Below are 17,860 nucleotides of genomic sequence, written 5' to 3' on the forward strand. Positions count from 1 at the left end.
TTGAAACACAACAGTGTTTTATTTATACTCTAAAAAATAATAAAATAAAAATATTGTTATTTTTTATTACATATGTATTTCATTTTTTCCTTCTCATAATTAATTATGAAAATAATCCTATGATTTCCTTTTTTAATTCTTTTTCTCGCCATTTTTTTATCGGTTCTCTTTTCTAGTGTTGTGTGTATTTTTCCTTTTTACCTTACATTCTCTGCGTAGCGGTTTTTATTCACTTGAATCTTCGTTACTTTCACTATTTTTTTTTAATTTCTTTTTTTTTCTCTCATTATTTTCAATTTAATAGTTATTAATAGAAAAAAACTAAGATAATCTTAGATCCATCTTCATTTTTGATATATATATTTATATATGTATATCGTATCGTATATTAAGGTATAGGATAAAAATATCAAATAATACTCATTTCAGTGTGTTTCTTCTTTTTTTCACCTCCGGAGACATTCACTCTATTTTTTTTCGTCATTGTTCATTCATCTTTTCTTTTTTTTTAATTTTTCTTCTATCAAAGTGCATTTCATTCTCCATTCACGTCATCGACTATTCTACTTGTATATAATTTTTTTTTCTTCCATTCTTGTTACTCGTCTCTTTTGCTCTATTAAAATTGAATATTTTTTTGTCTCTTAAAAATTTCTTAAATCTTTTTACACCTACAATTACTTGTTTTTTTTTTATATGTATACATAAGTTCAAGTTACACTAAATCTTTTCTTTTTACGAATAAGGTTCATTTTACACTTTATCTTCACTTTTATTTATCTTTTTATTTTCACATTCATTTTCTCCATATTTTCCTTATTATTTCTTTTTTTTAATATAAAAACCCACGATTCGTTTGTCATATCAATTTCACTTATCATTTTTTTCATTAAATCAATATTAGTTTTTTTTATCATTCATTTATATTTTCATCTACACTAGAATGCAATGCTTAATAATTTATTAAAATTTCTTTTTAGTTAAAATTGTTTTCATTTTCGTATATTACACGGTTTGCATTTTATTTTATTAATTTATTCACTCTCTAAGTTGGTGTTAGAATTTTATTAGTTGTTTTTAGCAAAAAACAAATTATCTCTTGATTTTTGCTAAGAAATTGCGATAGAAGAGATTTTAGTGTTCTTCATCTTTTTCGCTATTATTTTTTTTTATTTACACTATCACACAAAAAAGAACTTTGTTTATTTTTTTTCTCTTGGGAAATTTCTTTAAAAAAAAAAAGATGTAGATAAAATCGTGTTTTCACTTTCACTTTTTTTCTCTTTTCAAACTTCTCCCGCGCTTTTTTTTCTCTCTCTTCAACTCTGACATTTGCACCATGTGACATTTATTTGACAGATCTGTCAAAGTAGTAAATGTCACTCTCATAGAAAAAAGAAAGCGGAATAGGAATCACAAGAGAAAAATTCCTCGGAATTTTCCAGTATATTTCCTTGATAAATTCCACGGAAATTTTCCATAAAATATTCCAAGGAAATTCCCATGGATTTATAGAGGATTTTTACTGTGGAATACTTCCATGGAAATGTTCGTGGATTTAGTGTGGATTTTTCCATCTAAATAAAGTGGAGAAAAAATGAAGTTGTCATATGCACCTCATGCTTTTACTTCCGAATATTAAAGAAATAGCAAAGATCACGAGGATTTTAATATGTTTTACTAATCCAGCGATACGAATTAACACTTTAGGGCAGAATCACATTGACGCATTTTCATTGCAATTCTGACGCAAATTATCGATTACCGTATTACCTTATCTCATACTCGGTGGCACTAGGTGAAAATAGTATAAGAAAATTGAAGAAATAAAACGAAAATGCGATAAACGATGAGCAAAAAAAGCTGTACGATTAATTTCTCTTATAGTTTTTTGTTTGCTCACCCGTTTATTGAATTTTTGTTTTATTTCATCAATTTTCTTATATTATTTTCACCTAGTGCCACCGAGTATGAGATAAGGTAATATGGTAATGGAAAATTTGCGTAAAAATTGCAATGAAAATGCGTAAATTAACGAAATACGGCGAGTATTCTATTGTCAAAAAACATAATTTTTCTTAAAATACACAAAACGGGGAGGTTGGGCTACTTTGATCAGTGGGGCTAGATTGTTATACGACTTTTACGCCTATCTCTAAATGAAGCCGGTTCTTACAATTATTTTATTTAGATCCACAATTTTTTTGTCTATCCAAATTACATCATGTTAAAATCCATTTTCCATTAGAAATATTCGAAAAAAATCGTATAACAACGTAGCCCCGTCGCTCAAAGTAGTCCCACCTTTCCCTAAATGACATAAAAACAGTCATATTTTAGGTTGACAATCTATGTAATGCATGAAACGCAGTATCGCATAATTAATTTTATTACAATTGTCACAGAAAAATCACTAAAAATCTTTCCAGAAAGTGTGAAAATAAATTATGCTTGTTGTCACAACACATTTATTTGCAAAAACTTTCGGGGAAAATAGTGGAAAAATACATGGAAAACAAAGTAGAAAGATAGTAGAATTTTCCATGGAACTTTTCCAGGTAATCCCGCGACAGATTCACGTGTTATTTTCCATATAAATGTTCCGTGGAGTTCCGCGGAATTTGACACAGGAATGATTTTCGCAAACCACGGAATTTTTCACGGGTTTTCGCAGATCGCGGAATTATCCGCGGATTTTCACAGATCATTGATTTTTTTCGCAGATTTTCGCGAATCACGGAATTTTCCATGGATTTTTGAGGGCCGCGGAATTTTCCGTGGATTTTTAAGGGGCCGCGGAATTTTTCGTGATTTTTTTGCAAATTACGGAATTTTTCGCAGATTATCGCGGGCCGTGGATTTTTCACGGATTTTCGAAGGACACAGAATTGGAAGAAGTGGAATTTTTCGCGAATTTCCGAGGGACGCGGAATTTTCTGTGAATTTTCAAGGGCCGCGGAATTTCCGTGATTTTTTTCGCAGATCACGGAATTTTTTCCGGATTTTCGCTGGCCGCAGAATTTTTCGCAGATTTTCGAGACTCGGAATTTTCCGTGAATTTTCGAGGGCCGCGGAATTTCCGTGATTTTCTCGCAGATCACGGAATTTTTTTGCCGATTTTTGCTGGTCGCGGAATTTTTCGCAGATTTTCAAGAGACTCGGAATTTTCCGTGAATTTTCGAGGGCCGCGAAATTTCTGTGATTTTTTTCACAGATCACGGAATTTCTTGCGGATTTTCGCGGACGCGGAGTTTTTCGCGAATTTTCGAGAGACTCGGAATTTTCCGTGAATTTTCGAAGGCTGCGGAATTTGAGTGATTTTTTCGCAGATCACAGAATTTTTTGCGGATTTTCGCTGGCTACGGAATTTTTCGCAGATTTTCGTGACTCGGAATTTTCCGTGAATTTTTGAGGGCCGCGGAATTTGAGTAATTTTTTTGCAGATCAGGGAATTTTTTGCGGATTTTCGCTGGCCGCGGAATTTTACGCAGATTTTCGAGAGACTCGGAATTTTCAGCGGATTTTCGCGAGCCACGAATTTTTCGCGGATTTTATTTTCTTGCATTTCTCACCTCCTTTTCTTCATTTTCAAGTGAAATTTCGCATATTTCAAACCTAAAGGAGACTTTAATGTGGTGTAAGATTCAAGGCCTCTATCTCTCATAGTTTTCGAGATAATAAACCTTAAAGTTTTCATATCATTTTGTCCAAATGGAACCAAAATTAGTAATAAGTTCCAAATGAAAAACCCTTGGAGTTTATCCACAAACCGAATTTGCTTATCACTGGCTTTCCACTGGAATTTCCGCGAAATTTTGCTATGGGGACAGGAGCAAAACAACTACCCCATAGTAAACGAACACGGAAATTCCATTGGAAATTTATTGACAAATTCCGCTCATTCCATGGGATCTTTCATAGGAAAATCCGTGAAATTGTTGCATTCCGTGGAAATTCGATCATCTAATGGAAATCCAGCGGCATTTTCCATAGATGTCCATGGTAGATATCTATGCATAACCAAACGTGAAACTTCCGCGGATTCCATTGAAAAATTCCATGAAAAATTCCACAAGCTTTCCTATGGATTTTTCTGCAATACGCTCCCTTTTCTGCTGGAAAGCTTCTGTTTATTTCCTAGCGAAAATCCAAGAAATACTTCCATTGTGGCGCTAAAAAATAGATGGATTATTCAGCCATCAAATTTTATGCAAAAGATCTTAGTGAGTTCTGTCTTACTTATAATATTATGAACTATGCGACGCTGCGTTTTGTGTAGATAATCGTGAAGTGATAACATTAAACAGACTGCGGACCTAAAATATGAGTTGTTTCATTTCATTGAATATATTTTTTAGGAAAATTATGTTTTTGAAGTTGACTATTTTTTTTTTAATATTGAGAAATGAAAATATGAGATGCACGTGACAGGTTCATTTCTTCTCGATTTTATTTAACTGGAAAAATCCACATTAAATCCACGTAGATGTCCTGGGAAATATTCCACACAAAATATCCACCATAAATCCACAGGAATTTCCTTGGAAATACACCATGGAAAATTTCCGTGGAATTTATCAAGGAAAAATACTGGAAAATTCCGAGGAATTTTTCTCTTGTGATTCCTTATTCCGCTTTCTTTTGCTATTGGGTAAACTTTAGTTCTAGGGATTACTATTTTCTACGATGAAGTAAAAAAGATGCATAAAGTACTACTCTTTTTTTTTCATGGTGGATGTTGTGACATGGAAAAATATATTTCATTTAAAAAAATAAAAAATAAATAAAGAAAAGAGGGAATTTCGCGTGGTAAAAAAAAACACTGCAACTTTTCTCTGCCTCAAAAAATCTCTTCATTTTTTTAGATTCATTTTCTCATTTCTATTAAACCAAAAAAAATATAATTAATAAAAAAAATCTATTTCTCAAGCTAGATATTAAATTACAAAATATTTAAAAATTATTTTTAAAAAAAATAGGCTGATTTAAAAAATAAATCAAGCGATTTGTTTTTCCTATGTAATTTCTTCTTTTTTTTTATTAATTCGTCTTTTCTTTTCATTTTTTTTTTTTAGAAGCTTTTTTTCTTGGAAGCTAATATAAAAGATTCTATCTCTTCTTTCGCTTATACATTTTTTTTACAATTTTCTTTTTTCTTCAGTGATATTGACGAGTGTAAACAAAGCTTTTTTTTATTAAATATTTTCTACTCGACTATTTTTTGCAAATATTTTTCTTTTTCTTATTTTTTTTTATTATTTAGATGACGATAGTGACGCAATAAATGGGATTTTTTTAATGAAAAGAAATCACTAAGTCGCTGTTAAAATCTTTTTTTTTTCTACGGTTTTTTTTTTTGTTTTTTTGTTTTACTTACATATCGAAGAGACCTATCCCCCTCGTAGGCCTATCCCTCGCAATTATTTAGGTATAAATCATCTATTATAGTTTCCCTTAAATATTATTGGAATTTGGATTCTGTTCAACATTCAGGCATTCATTTACACAGCTACGTACCCTAAGAATTATTTTTTCACTTTTTTTCTAGTTTCAATTCATTTTTTTTAGTTTTCTTTTATATTTTTTAATTTTTTTAATTACACAGCCACCACCCATCTCTCTCCATTTTTTCGGTTATTGGTTTCATCTTGTTAGTCATATTTTTTTTCATCTTTGTAATGTTCCATTTGTTCAAAAACTTACAGCGTTTATAATTCCGCCACTTTGGAGGCTCCAGAGATCCCCGAGTCATATTCTAATATTCTTTTGCATGGTTTTCAAATCAACATTTCATGCATTGATATTCAAGAAAATTACTCAATTATATTTATTATTATTTTTCTCTCTTTAATTTAAGGATGAATTTCATGGGTAATTTTTTTTTCTCTCACAATATTTCTACAAGAAAAAAATCTACTCTACCTCCTTCGCTATTTACAAAATAAAAATAGAAATAAAAATAAAAAATGTGTTAAATGAGAAAAAATTTGACTCTTATTTGGTATTTTAACATGATTTTTTGTTGTTGTTGTGTGTTGTTTCTCATGAGATACTCCTAAATACCTAATTATGCACTTGTTTTTTTTTTATATTCATTAATATAATTATTTTCTATTTTTTTTTTTGTTACTTACCACTTTACAGCTATTTACAAGTTTTTCATTCACTTAAAATAAGTACATAATATAAATGTTTTTTTCTGTTATCTCAATATTCTTTTTCTCTTTGTATAATTCCCTCTGTTCTTTACTCATTCTCTCAGCGTCTATTCCACTTTATCAGTTTTTTTTCTCTCTTCAAATTTTCGAAAACATCCCAAAAAAAAAACCCAAAGTGGTGAGAAAGGAATAAAAAATTCATGTCTTTTTTTCTCTATTTCATCTTCCCCATTTTTTTTTGTTTTTCTTCTTTTTTCTCCACCATCCACATCTCTCTCTACGCGACACCACGTAGATCGTTGAAGTAGAAGTTTAAGAAATAAAAGCACAAGTCGAAAAAATACTCCCAAGAAGAGTCCTCACAGATTAATTCAATTGATTACTACAGTTGCTCCACGAATTTCGTGAGACGTTCCTGGGGATTGAGTGGGGACGTATCCCCACCCGGTCCACCCCCACCCACTGGGTCACCCGGTACCCCACCACCTACCCCTCCACCGCCCTGAGGCGCCGGTGAATGGCTGGAGAGATGGTGCGGTGATTGTTGGGCCCGTGGTGATGGTGTCGTCTGAGGACTCCTAATTGGCGGTGGTGATCGTACAGTCTGCATCAGTTGCTGCTGCATGGCATGTTGGGGCGTTGGGGGTCCCATTACCCCCTGACCCCCTGCCCCAGGACCACCCTGTTGCAGTGACTGTGACAGAACACCACCACCCGGTTGCTGTGGATTGGGCTGCTTCATGCCCTGCTGCATGGCATACTGCTGCTGCTGCTGATCCTGCCCAAAGCCACCTCCACCGCCCTGGTACCCACCCATTTGGGGCGCCCGGGGTCGCTGGTAGGGCGGAGCAGGTGGGAAATTTTGCATCTGCATCTGACGCTGAAGCATCATCTGCTGTTGCTTGTACCAATGTTGCTGTTGTTGCGGCGTCTGTAATTGCCCACCAACTCCCACCTGGAAAAAAATAAGGCAAGGGAAGATACCTAGCTTAGAACCTAGTCTTTCATTCCTGGGGATATCAGTGGCACAGTATACACGGTAAAAACTTTTGGACACTGACCAAAATATTGGAACAAATTTTTTTGGAATCAATTTGTACCTAGAGAAGATATTTGTTTGTTCCAAAAAGTTTTCTTTACAGTTTCGTCACAAAATACAGTTACAATTTTGTTAGAGTTTTCTTTTGGAACCGTTTTGATACAGTGGAATGTCTTCAAATTTGAGTTGATTTCGTTTTATACAAATTTGTTCCCGAAATTTGGAACAGAATTTGTTGCACTCGGCTATTTTGTTCCCATTATCAGGAACAAATTGGTACATTTTCTTAATAACGATATTATTCCTACATATGTAACATATTTGTTCCAAAAATTTTCGATGTCCGTGGACGAGGTAATTTTTGAAACCAAATTGTTACTCATATGGGGATTTTTTTTCACATTGTCGGGAACAAATTTGTGTAAGTGATTTCGTCTTACAGTTAAGACTTATACTTCAGTCGAGATGTATTTCGGTGGCGAAAGTTCATAAGGAACATCAAATAAGAATCAACTTAAGAGAGTTTTATACAGACGCGTGCATGACGAAATCATATGCAAGTGCTGGCAGAAGGAGGGGAAGGGAATCTCGAATTAAAAAAGTGAAACCATGTAGCACGAAAATTGCCACAGATTTGGCGTCCTCTTCACTTCGGTGACGGGTGACTAAGTGTGAGAGGAGGAGGGATACGCTTTTTTATACTAGACGAGCTATTTATTGGAACAAATTCATTACTAATATTGGGTATCTTTTTGTTCCTTCTAGAAGGTACAAATTTGTTCCAAAAACTATAGTGTTCGTGGACGAGCTAATTTTTGGAACAAATACGTACCGAAATTTTTTACCGTGTAGGTTATTTTTAACAGACTTTGATATAATGACACGTAAAAGAACTTGCGATTTAGTGCATTTGCAACATTTGCAATAATTGCAATGTAAATATAATACAGTGATATATTGTGTACATTATTGATTATCATTTATTCAGAAATTCAAACTAAAAGAAAGTGCTTCAAATAGAAGAGTTGATCAAGAATTATTTAGCTGTTTTTCTATATTTAAAAAGCCAATCAAAACTCCAGGAGGGCAGGAAAAATTGAGGACTTTGTGTTCTTAATACAGAAGGTTAAAATACACAACGCAAAAAATAAAGCAGCAATATTTATGTTTAATTTAATCTTTATTAAAAAACGATCGTATATGTGTATAATACACGCATTACTAAAGTTAAATACGGGTAGTTATAGAACCGGCACTGCTTCAGCATAAACCGATTAATATTATGCTTAAATCCCGCACAACTTAAGCTTAAAATGATTTCACTTGTATGTAATAAACTCATAGCTTCAACACAAAAAAGTTAAAATTGCAAATAAAGAGCGCACAGTTTAAGCAGAAAACGGTTAAAATTGTATATAAAATCCTCACAGCTTTGGAACGAAGCGTTTAGCAATTTAGATCGGTTTTACTCAGATTCTGTGCTGATTTTATTAAAAATCGATATAATATCATAATTTCTTTGTGAATTTTTGTTTAACGTTGGTCTCATTTTAATAATAAAGTACGATGGTTTTTAGAATATTCATTACCACATTATTCATTACCTCTTCATGAACATTGTTTTCGGGAATGTGATCTCCAGAAAAAGGTATATAGGGGAAAGTCGTCTGCCTTTAAATGCAGCAGCCTTCAAATGTTGCGATTTTTTCGTTGTTCTCAAAAGCATAAATTATATTCTCTTAACTATTAGGTAGCTATCCATCATCCTCACAAATCATCAAAAAATGGAGAGCCTAGCTCCTATTTCCTAGATGCTAGATCAAAAAAAATGAAAATGAGCTCTAAACTGTAATTTTGATGTTCCACAAATCATGTGATTTTTCATAGTAAAAATCATTTTACAAATAAATCTTCCATTGTGACACATAGAAGGTTAATCAGGCTTAATATTTCTGTTAATACATTTTGGTTCAGATGACACAATTTTTGTGGGTGGCAAAAATTTGCAAATATCACCCTGCAGCAGCCTTTAAATGCTAATGTCGTGTGCCTTTAAATCCTATCTTTCCATACATCAAAACATGTGAAATCGAACTCCTACTTTTCTCTGACGAACGTCATACAAATACTTATAACCTGCTATCTTGCTCCGGCCGGGATGTTTCAAGTTGACAATTGTCAACTTCAATGGCTTTTTCTTCCAAATTTTCATGTGCAAAACAGTGCTTCAGAAAAATGTGAAGAAAAGTTATTGTTTAATGTCTTTTGACTGCAGTGATGATTTTAGTGAGTGCGTTAGGCTTCAATCTAATCATTTATAGCCCATTTAGTTTTATTGATTCAATATTCTCAGTGAAAAAAAAACATTTAAAGGCAGCTGCCTCGCGTTTGAAGGCAGACTATGCCAGCTGCCTTCATACAAATCGACATCACTTTTTTAATTTCCTCAGAAGGAAAAACTGAGGACTTGCGAGTGCTAAATGAGGTAATCATATACGCCGAATGAACAAGAGAATTTTTTGGTGTAGTAGAAAATAAAATCCATTTTGTGGATTTTTCAGAAAAAAATCTTAAATTTGGAACTCCATTTTTCGTTTGAAGGCAGACGACTTTCCCCTAGCAAATTCCCCCAAAAAAAATTATTGTTATGAAGAGAGCAGGAAATAAATCTCAATTTCAATAATTTTTACAATATTTATGATTAGCAGAAACCACAAAACAATTTTAAAAAACTCCCTGAGCATGTAGATATATAAGTTCAAAAATTGATAATCATTTGTAGATGGTTACTATTATATTAGTTCAACCGGGTAGTAGAAAATTTGAATTGAAATTGCCAGTAAATTTCATCATGCATTTTAGACGACAAGCTTTATAACAGCAAAAAGTCGCAAAATATTTTACTGATTACAACGAAATCTTTGATTGAGTAAAAAAAATTGAACTTGATATTTGATGGGTATCAATCAATTTTACATTTTTTACATTTTAACTTTACATGTTAAAAATGTAGCACGTGTTAAAGGCTTTTTCACTATGTAAAAAATGATGTAAAATGTAAAAAAAATCGTCCAACCCGGGTTCCTGGGAAATTCCAACACGAGGTACATTGTAATAGCAAATCTAAAGTGTCTCTATACTATTACTAATAATAATTCCTAAGGTTTCCCTAATTTCTTATCGGGCAAGATTATTCAGAAAATTCACGTTTCCCTTATCATTATCATTTATTCAATTAATATTTTTGCTCTTGCATTCTTGAAAGCATAATACAGAGATCGTTTATAAAAGCAAAATGGTCAGGAAGCAAGGATTTTGCACCGTCGGGGTCATGGGTCGGGTTTATTCTTTTCGGAATCACTGCACCCAGGCCTCTTACACTATGCAACAAATTCACAACTTTTTTTTGCTAACGGAGATCTCACATGGTACATTTGATAGAGTCAAGTCCCCTGATTAGGAATCTGACCTTGGTTTTGCTCAATCACGTGACACTGTGTTTTTGTTAATACTTTTATATTTTTTTCAGTTTTGCCTTACATTATCCGTTATATCTCAGGTTCTAGTGAACAGAACTTAAAAATTGTAGGTCCGTTAGAAAGCTCATTAGCTGTGCAACAATTTTGATAATTACAAAAAACTTTGTAAAACCACTCCTTCAGGGTGTAAAATTAGAGTTTCTCTAAGAATTACCAAAAAAATGGTCTTAAAGTGAGGATTAAAAATTTGTATAAAATAAACTAAACAAAATATTAAAAATTCATTAACACCAAACGATAGGCAACACTTAGGAGTACAATTTTGTTCATCTGAGACATCGCGCTCCGATCACTCTAAATGCCTAATTTGTTGTTTTTTGTCATTTTCCAAAAATATGAAGTACCTATTTTAGAGCAAATTTCCTAAAGATTTCTGAAAAAATATCTTTTAAAACTAATGTGAAACATACATAAATGTTGAGATTCTTCTTTAAATCGATCAGGGGACCATCAACATGATTTTCATTGATAATTTCATTTCATTTCATTGGTAATCAAAATTTTGGGACTCAAACTTGATTTATCACAGATTTGAGTCTCAAAATTCTCATTTTGATGAAGAAATTTTTTATGTTCAAAATTTGTGAGTACATTAGGGGAAGTTAGGCATGGTTCGCACGTTTTTCGAACTCCATTTTCAAGATTTTTTTCCGACTAAACTGTGAAATGCACCATGGATTGAGCTACACCAATAAAGTCTCTTGTCTTTTAGGTTTCTATACGTATCTAATTCACTGTCGCAAAATTTATGGTTTTTCCTAGACAGGAAAATGAAAAATGTATGACAAATTGTGCGAACCTTGCCTGCGAAGGCAAGGTTCAACCTATGGGTGGTATAGGTTCGTCATTGCAGTTTTTCCTGGAATAGCTTTTCCTCACAATAAAAAATTATTTATCGATTGTTAGATTTTAAACCCATGAATCCGCGAAAACCATCACTTCACTAAAAGAATGTTCCTAAAACACATTTTTCGACATTTATCTGAAGCACTGTTTTTCTTGAAATTGAATGACGACAAATCGACTGAAATGTGAAAATTTCAAATGTGACAACCCTAAAATTTATCAGCTGTCAATTTGTCATAAAAAGTAAACAAACGAGCTTTTTGTTTTGGCTTAGTAAAAACAGCATTTTTCTCATTTTTCATTAGAATATAGAGTAAATAATTTAATATTTTATCTTTTGTTAATCTGTTTCGTGCGTAATCAAAGAAGGTTGAAAGGTTTCAGTACTTTTAAGTCTGTTCAAGGAAAAAACCGTGGGTAAGTGAAAACATTGTGTTTCCCTAATTGTAATTGCATAATTGGCATCTTTCAAGTTAATTAGGTATTCGGAAGTCGAGGAAGACATCCAGTAAAGGCTGCAGAAAGCCAAGAAACTCGAGTAACCCGAAAGGCAGGAACTGGACCAATGGTTGTGAATGACGAGGACAAGGACATCAATCCTCATATCCCATAGTACATCCCCACATCGTACTATTGCTCAGCTGGTCTACACTCAGTCAAATATCAGCTCCCGTAGAAGGAAAAAGAGACACTGTACACATAGATCGATGGTACAATAGGGGACAGCAAAGTGGTCACAAAGTACCGAAAGAGAGTAACTGACTCATTAAAAGGATTGTATGGTGCATCCGAAGAAGAACTGAGGAAATTTCATTGTAGCCAAAATTGCTCACTATTACTTCATTGATTACGATGGGAAGCATGACAGATGGAATTGATACAATCCAGCGTATAGCACAGAGAAATTGAGAAAGTATCAGAAGATGAAGACTGCCTATGAAGCCCTGAAAGCAGCCAAGCTCAAAGACAACCTCGATGCTGAGCTAGATGATGAGGAGGATGAGGGCAGATTATATATATTTTATGATGTAGTTATGCCAGGCTCTAAAATGGACACCATAAGGAGAGAATAACAGAGTCCGGACTAATGTAAAAGATTTTTTTAGCCTACTACGATACCACAAAATATATAAAATAAAGAATATTTCTTTTAAATTGCTGATTAGTTATTATTTTTCTCTTTTAATTTTCTTGTCTTCCCTGAGCCTTTTCTTCAACTCTTCCCTTTTGTTTTCCTCATTGAGGTTAGGTTCTCATTTTCAAACAGCTGGAGTTGCCTGATGGGTTGGCGAACCATAACACTTTCAGAGGTTGAACCAATACGCAGTGTAGTATTTGCGTAATTTCCTCCTTTTGAGAAATAATTTTCCTCCGTTGCAAAAAAATATTACGTAAATATCAACCCACATTAACCCTTTATCCATTAGTGTAAGTGATTTTTTCTGAAAATGAATTTAACTGTGAAAATTCACACGAAATATTCGCCATCAAAATTACCCATTTTGGGCCAATTTTCTATTCGTGATTCTAGACCCCAGTCAAGAAGAACTAGGCTGCCTAGTTTTGCTGTGAAGATCAGTTTTATGATTACCTATCTTATGGCTATGAAATTAAGATTTATCTCCTTCCTAACAAAGAGAAAACATGGATTGTTCGAAGGCTCGCGCGTGCGAAGCATGCCGTATACCAAAGTTTTGATTGCACATATTTAATCACCAAATTTTTAAGTATCAAAATTTTGATTACCAAATATTTGATCAGCAAATTCTGCAGTCCCAAAATTTTAACTACTAAATATCTGATCATGTGATGGTTTGAAAATTTTGATTATTAAATATTTGTTTAAAAAAAAGTTTGAGTCCCAAAATTTTGATTATAATGTATTTGATGAAAAATTTCTGATGCTCAAAATTTGTGAGTCCCAAAATTTTGATTACAAATATTTTGTCGCCAAATTTTTAAGTTTCAAAATTTTGATTACCAAATGTTTGATGACGCAATTTTTGAGTCTCAAAACTTTGATTACCAAGACTTATTAGCAGATGTCAGTGATCTTTTTTTCTTTTCCTAGTCTTCTATTTTCAAACTATTTAGAATAGACAATGACATTGATAAGCCCAGAAAAGCCCATGGCTGCTGAGTTTATTTATAAATAACCTTGGAATGCGTGGAATCTAGGTTCTTTGCTACACTCAGTCCCGGAATTATGCACATTTTTGGGACCAAAAAAAAACGCGTGAAATTACATAATGCATCGAGAAGGTTTGCTTACCCGCAGGAGATTTCTTTTAAATAAATCTGCCGTAGAATGAATTCCGCGCGGAGTAAAAGTAGTTGGAACACAAAGTGTGTTAACAAACAGGACTATTTGGGTAGAGTTCTTCAATAAATTGTTAAAATATTGAAAAATGTTACCTGAATAAAAGAAATTATTATTCTGTAAAAATAAGCATAGTGTATTCAAAATTCCCGCGTCACAAAATCGTATATATTCAGGCGTATTTGAAAAAGGATTTCATAAATTGACTCCACTGAGAGAAATCCGAAAAAGTTAAAATAACATTCAGGAAATGTTTATTTTACCCTGCAGTATTTACCCGAAATCGGTGTAAATATTACCCTTTTTAAGTGTATTAGGGGTTAAAGTAACCCTTTTCATGTTAATTTTACCCTTAAAAAGGTGTAAAATTAACATTAAAAAATGTTGATATATTTTAACACCTAAGTGTTAAATTTATGTGGAAAAAATGTTAATCGTAGCCTCTTTTTTTCTCAGTGTCCCAATGGTAGGCAAACATACATAATTGTACTTGCATAATCCCGAAGTGCACAATCCTGTGACTGAGTGTACTAGGAATACATGCAAATTCGTTTGTGCGTTAAATTTTGGAGATAATAACTCTGACACACCTTTCAGATTTTTTAACTGTTCACTGTTTTTTTTAACTGTTTACCGCCTCGAAAAAATGCATACATTTAGGGGAATTTCAAAAATAATTTCACAACTGAGCTCCTAATAGTAGGCAATACTTCATAAGTGTATTTGGATAATCCCGGGACCCCCTGTATTTAAGTAAATTCCTATTATCCTTGCTTACTGCACCTTCAAATAAGAATCTGGGATTCAAATAAGACAATAAATATTTGGGAATATAATTTCTCTAGTGTACTTATACATTGGAATTTTTGAAAAAATAAGACAGAGAAACTGAGAGATATTTTATATTTTTCATCGGAATATATTAATAAAATTCCACGACGAGATTTAAACACAATTTGGCATAATTCTCTGTAAATGAAATATAGCGTTAATGCGAATGTTGAGACAAAAAAATGTGAGGTACCAAAAATCATCCAACCAGTCTCTTTCACAACTTTGCACAATAAATAGAAACTTTATGGTCAATAAAAAGATCTCTGAACAAATAGACGCACTTTAGAGACAGTCCCATTGTTCTAATAAAATTCTCTACAGCAAAAAAAGAGAAAGGTCGTGTACACTCTACAACAAAATTCCGATAAGATGCCGTATGGTAGAGAAAAAGATGTCAGAACAAAAAGACTCACCTGAACTTGATGAGGATTGGCTCCTGGTTGGCCAAGAATTGCATTCTGCATGTTCTGCATGCGACTAGCGGGTCCCTGATTCGGTGGTCCACCCGGCATCACAACTTGCTGCTGTTGCTGCTGCTGCAGTTGCTGTTGCTGTTGCTGCTGCTGCTGCTGCGCCTGAGTGTTCAACATATGAGGCAAAGGACCACCTTGTTGCTGACCACCACCTTGATTTTGATTCTGCTGTGACTTCGGGGGAAAAGAAAAAGAAGCACCCAAATTAATTAAATCTGCCACGCCAGAGTCCAAATCCTCCGGCTTTCCCCTACTTACCTGTCGCTGTTTTATAAATGCTGCCATTAGAGGTGGATTTGATTTGAGTATCTGCAGAATTTGATTCTGCTGCTCCTGGCCGGAAGTTGGGCTCTTCAACGTCTGCATCAGTTGCTGAAGAGCGTGCTTGTGAGCTGGATTATTCTGTTGCTGATTCTGAGGCATCGATTGTTGGACATGGGGTCGAACAGCTGCCATCATCTGATTATTCTGAGGTCCTACCATTCCCATAATCTTTTTCAAAGCACGGGAAGAAAAATTTAAAAAAGATATATTTAAAATACTTTTATTTTGCGTTGTGAGTGTCGTTCTTTTTTTTATGTTAGCATGAAGTTCAATTAAGGAAACTGTACCAAATTTCGGCCAGCTTGTAATTTCAGCCACTTGTTTTGTTCCTCAAAATTCCTTGATTTTTTAGTTATTGCATACTTTGGAGATTATACAAAATATGTCGCGTGGACGAACGACATGATGCGAAAAAGTCTTTGGAAAAATTTCGGAAGGGCAAGTAATTCTGAGAATCAAGGTGGCCGAAATATTACCCAAAGCTATGTCTACATTTTTTTTTCATTTTAAAATACAATAAGAATGATTTTAGAGAAAAAAAAGACGATAAACCATCTACAAGGTTCCAAAAAACACTTCTTAATAAGAAATAACGAAGAACATCAATTCTATTACTTTTAAAATAATTTTGGGGATTTTTGGATCGGTTGAGAACAGGTGGTAAAGCGTGTCCACGACAAGATTGTTCCAATTGATTTGATATTTTTTATGACACATGTCACTAGCTCCGCATTTTCGTTGCATAAAGTGCTGGACACACTTACGACTAAAGTCCAGAGACGACTAAGCTCCTTCATAGCCAAGTCACTTCCTGACACACTACAAACGAGGCTTAATTCTGGCACTCACAAAACATAACTTTCGTAGGTGTTTATGCACACAGTAAAAAAAAATGTGTAAAATTTTACTACTATAATAGTGCAAAATCGACCATTTTATTTGTTAAATTTAAAAATGTTTAAAAAAATGCACAATAATTTGGTAATTTATTGTCACGTGATTGAAAATTACCACTATTAGTTGAAAAATTTTCAACAACGTTGTTTAATTTGAAACTGTGTAAAATTTCTCACTATTGTAGTCATAAAAAATTTTTAACAATGTTTTGTAGTTTCAAACTGTTGAAGAATTCTAAAAATTACCACTATTATAGCATGATTATAGTTTTACACATTATTATAGTCTGAAAAAATACACAACTTTATGGTATTTTTTGTCACATGATCAAAAATTAACACTATTACCGTGGTATCACACTAGAGAATTTCACATGAAAATTTTCATGTGATTCACATCAATTGTTGCTGATATATGCCCAATTGTGCAATTTTCTTCAAGAACTTTTAGAAATCGATTTATTTAGTGATAAAAAAGTAGACTCGAGTCACAAAAATTGGTTTAAATAGATTAAAATAGCATAAATACGATTGATAACTAATGAGCAAATAATGAGCAAAATTTGCTCATTACATTTGCATCTGGTACTACTTTATTGCAGTCATTCGGGTAGTTTCTGCACCACAACTCTCCCACCAGTTTATTAGTGATGAAATTGTGATTAAAAGTAGTACCAATTTATCGTAAACGAGATGGAGAAGAAAGGGCAAAAGGCATTGAAAAAGATCGATGAAGAGGATAAGTAAGAAAAAAGCTAAACAAAAATATGTTCGATCTACATTTTATATTCGTTCATAAACTTCTAGGATTTCGTGGTCAAATGAGATGGTGGCGGAATTGATTGAGGCTGTACATCAAGAATCCGTCATTTGGGACTACAACTGTCGGGAATAGAAAAATAGAGGCAGCCGATCTGATGGTTTTCAGTCCGTTTGCGACAAATTGAGTCACAAATCGACTTCTTTTGTAGATAAGGCCATACGATTTGAAGAAGCTCTTCAAATTTCTCCGAAGTCATCCGAAGAAAATCATTGTGTCCAAAAAAATCTCCACTTGCGATGTTGTCATAAAGATTTTCAACGAAACTATGTGAAGGTCGCGTTAAAAGCCAATCTCTCGCCCACACCCTCCTTCTTTTCGCTTGGCGGGTCCTTTTGCACAACACAAAAGCAGTGTACAGGATGAGAACTTCCTCTTCTTCACTAAAATCACACATTTTTACTCAAACGACTGAAATGCTTCAAAAACAAAATCACTCATCTGACAACCCACATGTCATCGTGACATTGAGCAATTCTAGCAATGTGTCCTGGCTAAATCAGCGATTTCGAGTGGTTCTAAAAGTTTTAATTAGCAACTTTTCAATGAGAAAATTTTCTAGTGTGATAACACCGTTATAGTTTGATGATAATTTTTCACACTATTATAGT

At 33.5% G+C, this 17,860-nt stretch overlaps 1 protein-coding gene across 8 annotated transcripts in view; it reads right to left on the bottom strand.

The window, feature by feature from the left end:
- Positions 1-17,860, bottom strand: part of LOC129808010 (CREB-binding protein) — a 57,156-nt gene continuing 39,296 nt past the window's right edge. For 4 of the 8 annotated variants that reach the window (XM_055857645.1, XM_055857649.1, XM_055857646.1 and 1 more), the window contains exons 15-17: positions 15,468-15,701; positions 15,150-15,383; positions 1-7,113 (exon numbers count right to left, since the gene is read on the bottom strand). In XM_055857645.1, the coding sequence (XP_055713620.1) occupies positions 6,541-7,113; positions 15,150-15,383; positions 15,468-15,701 (1,041 nt within the window). In that variant the 3' untranslated portion in view covers positions 1-6,540. The remainder of the gene's footprint in view (positions 7,114-15,149; positions 15,384-15,467; positions 15,702-17,860) is intronic. The other 4 variants (XM_055857652.1, XM_055857648.1, XM_055857651.1 and 1 more) reach the window with 2 other exon arrangements.

The sequence above is a fragment of the Phlebotomus papatasi genome, chromosome 3 (assembly GCF_024763615.1).
Source record: "Phlebotomus papatasi isolate M1 chromosome 3, Ppap_2.1, whole genome shotgun sequence".
NCBI lineage: Eukaryota > Metazoa > Arthropoda > Insecta > Diptera > Psychodidae > Phlebotomus > Phlebotomus papatasi.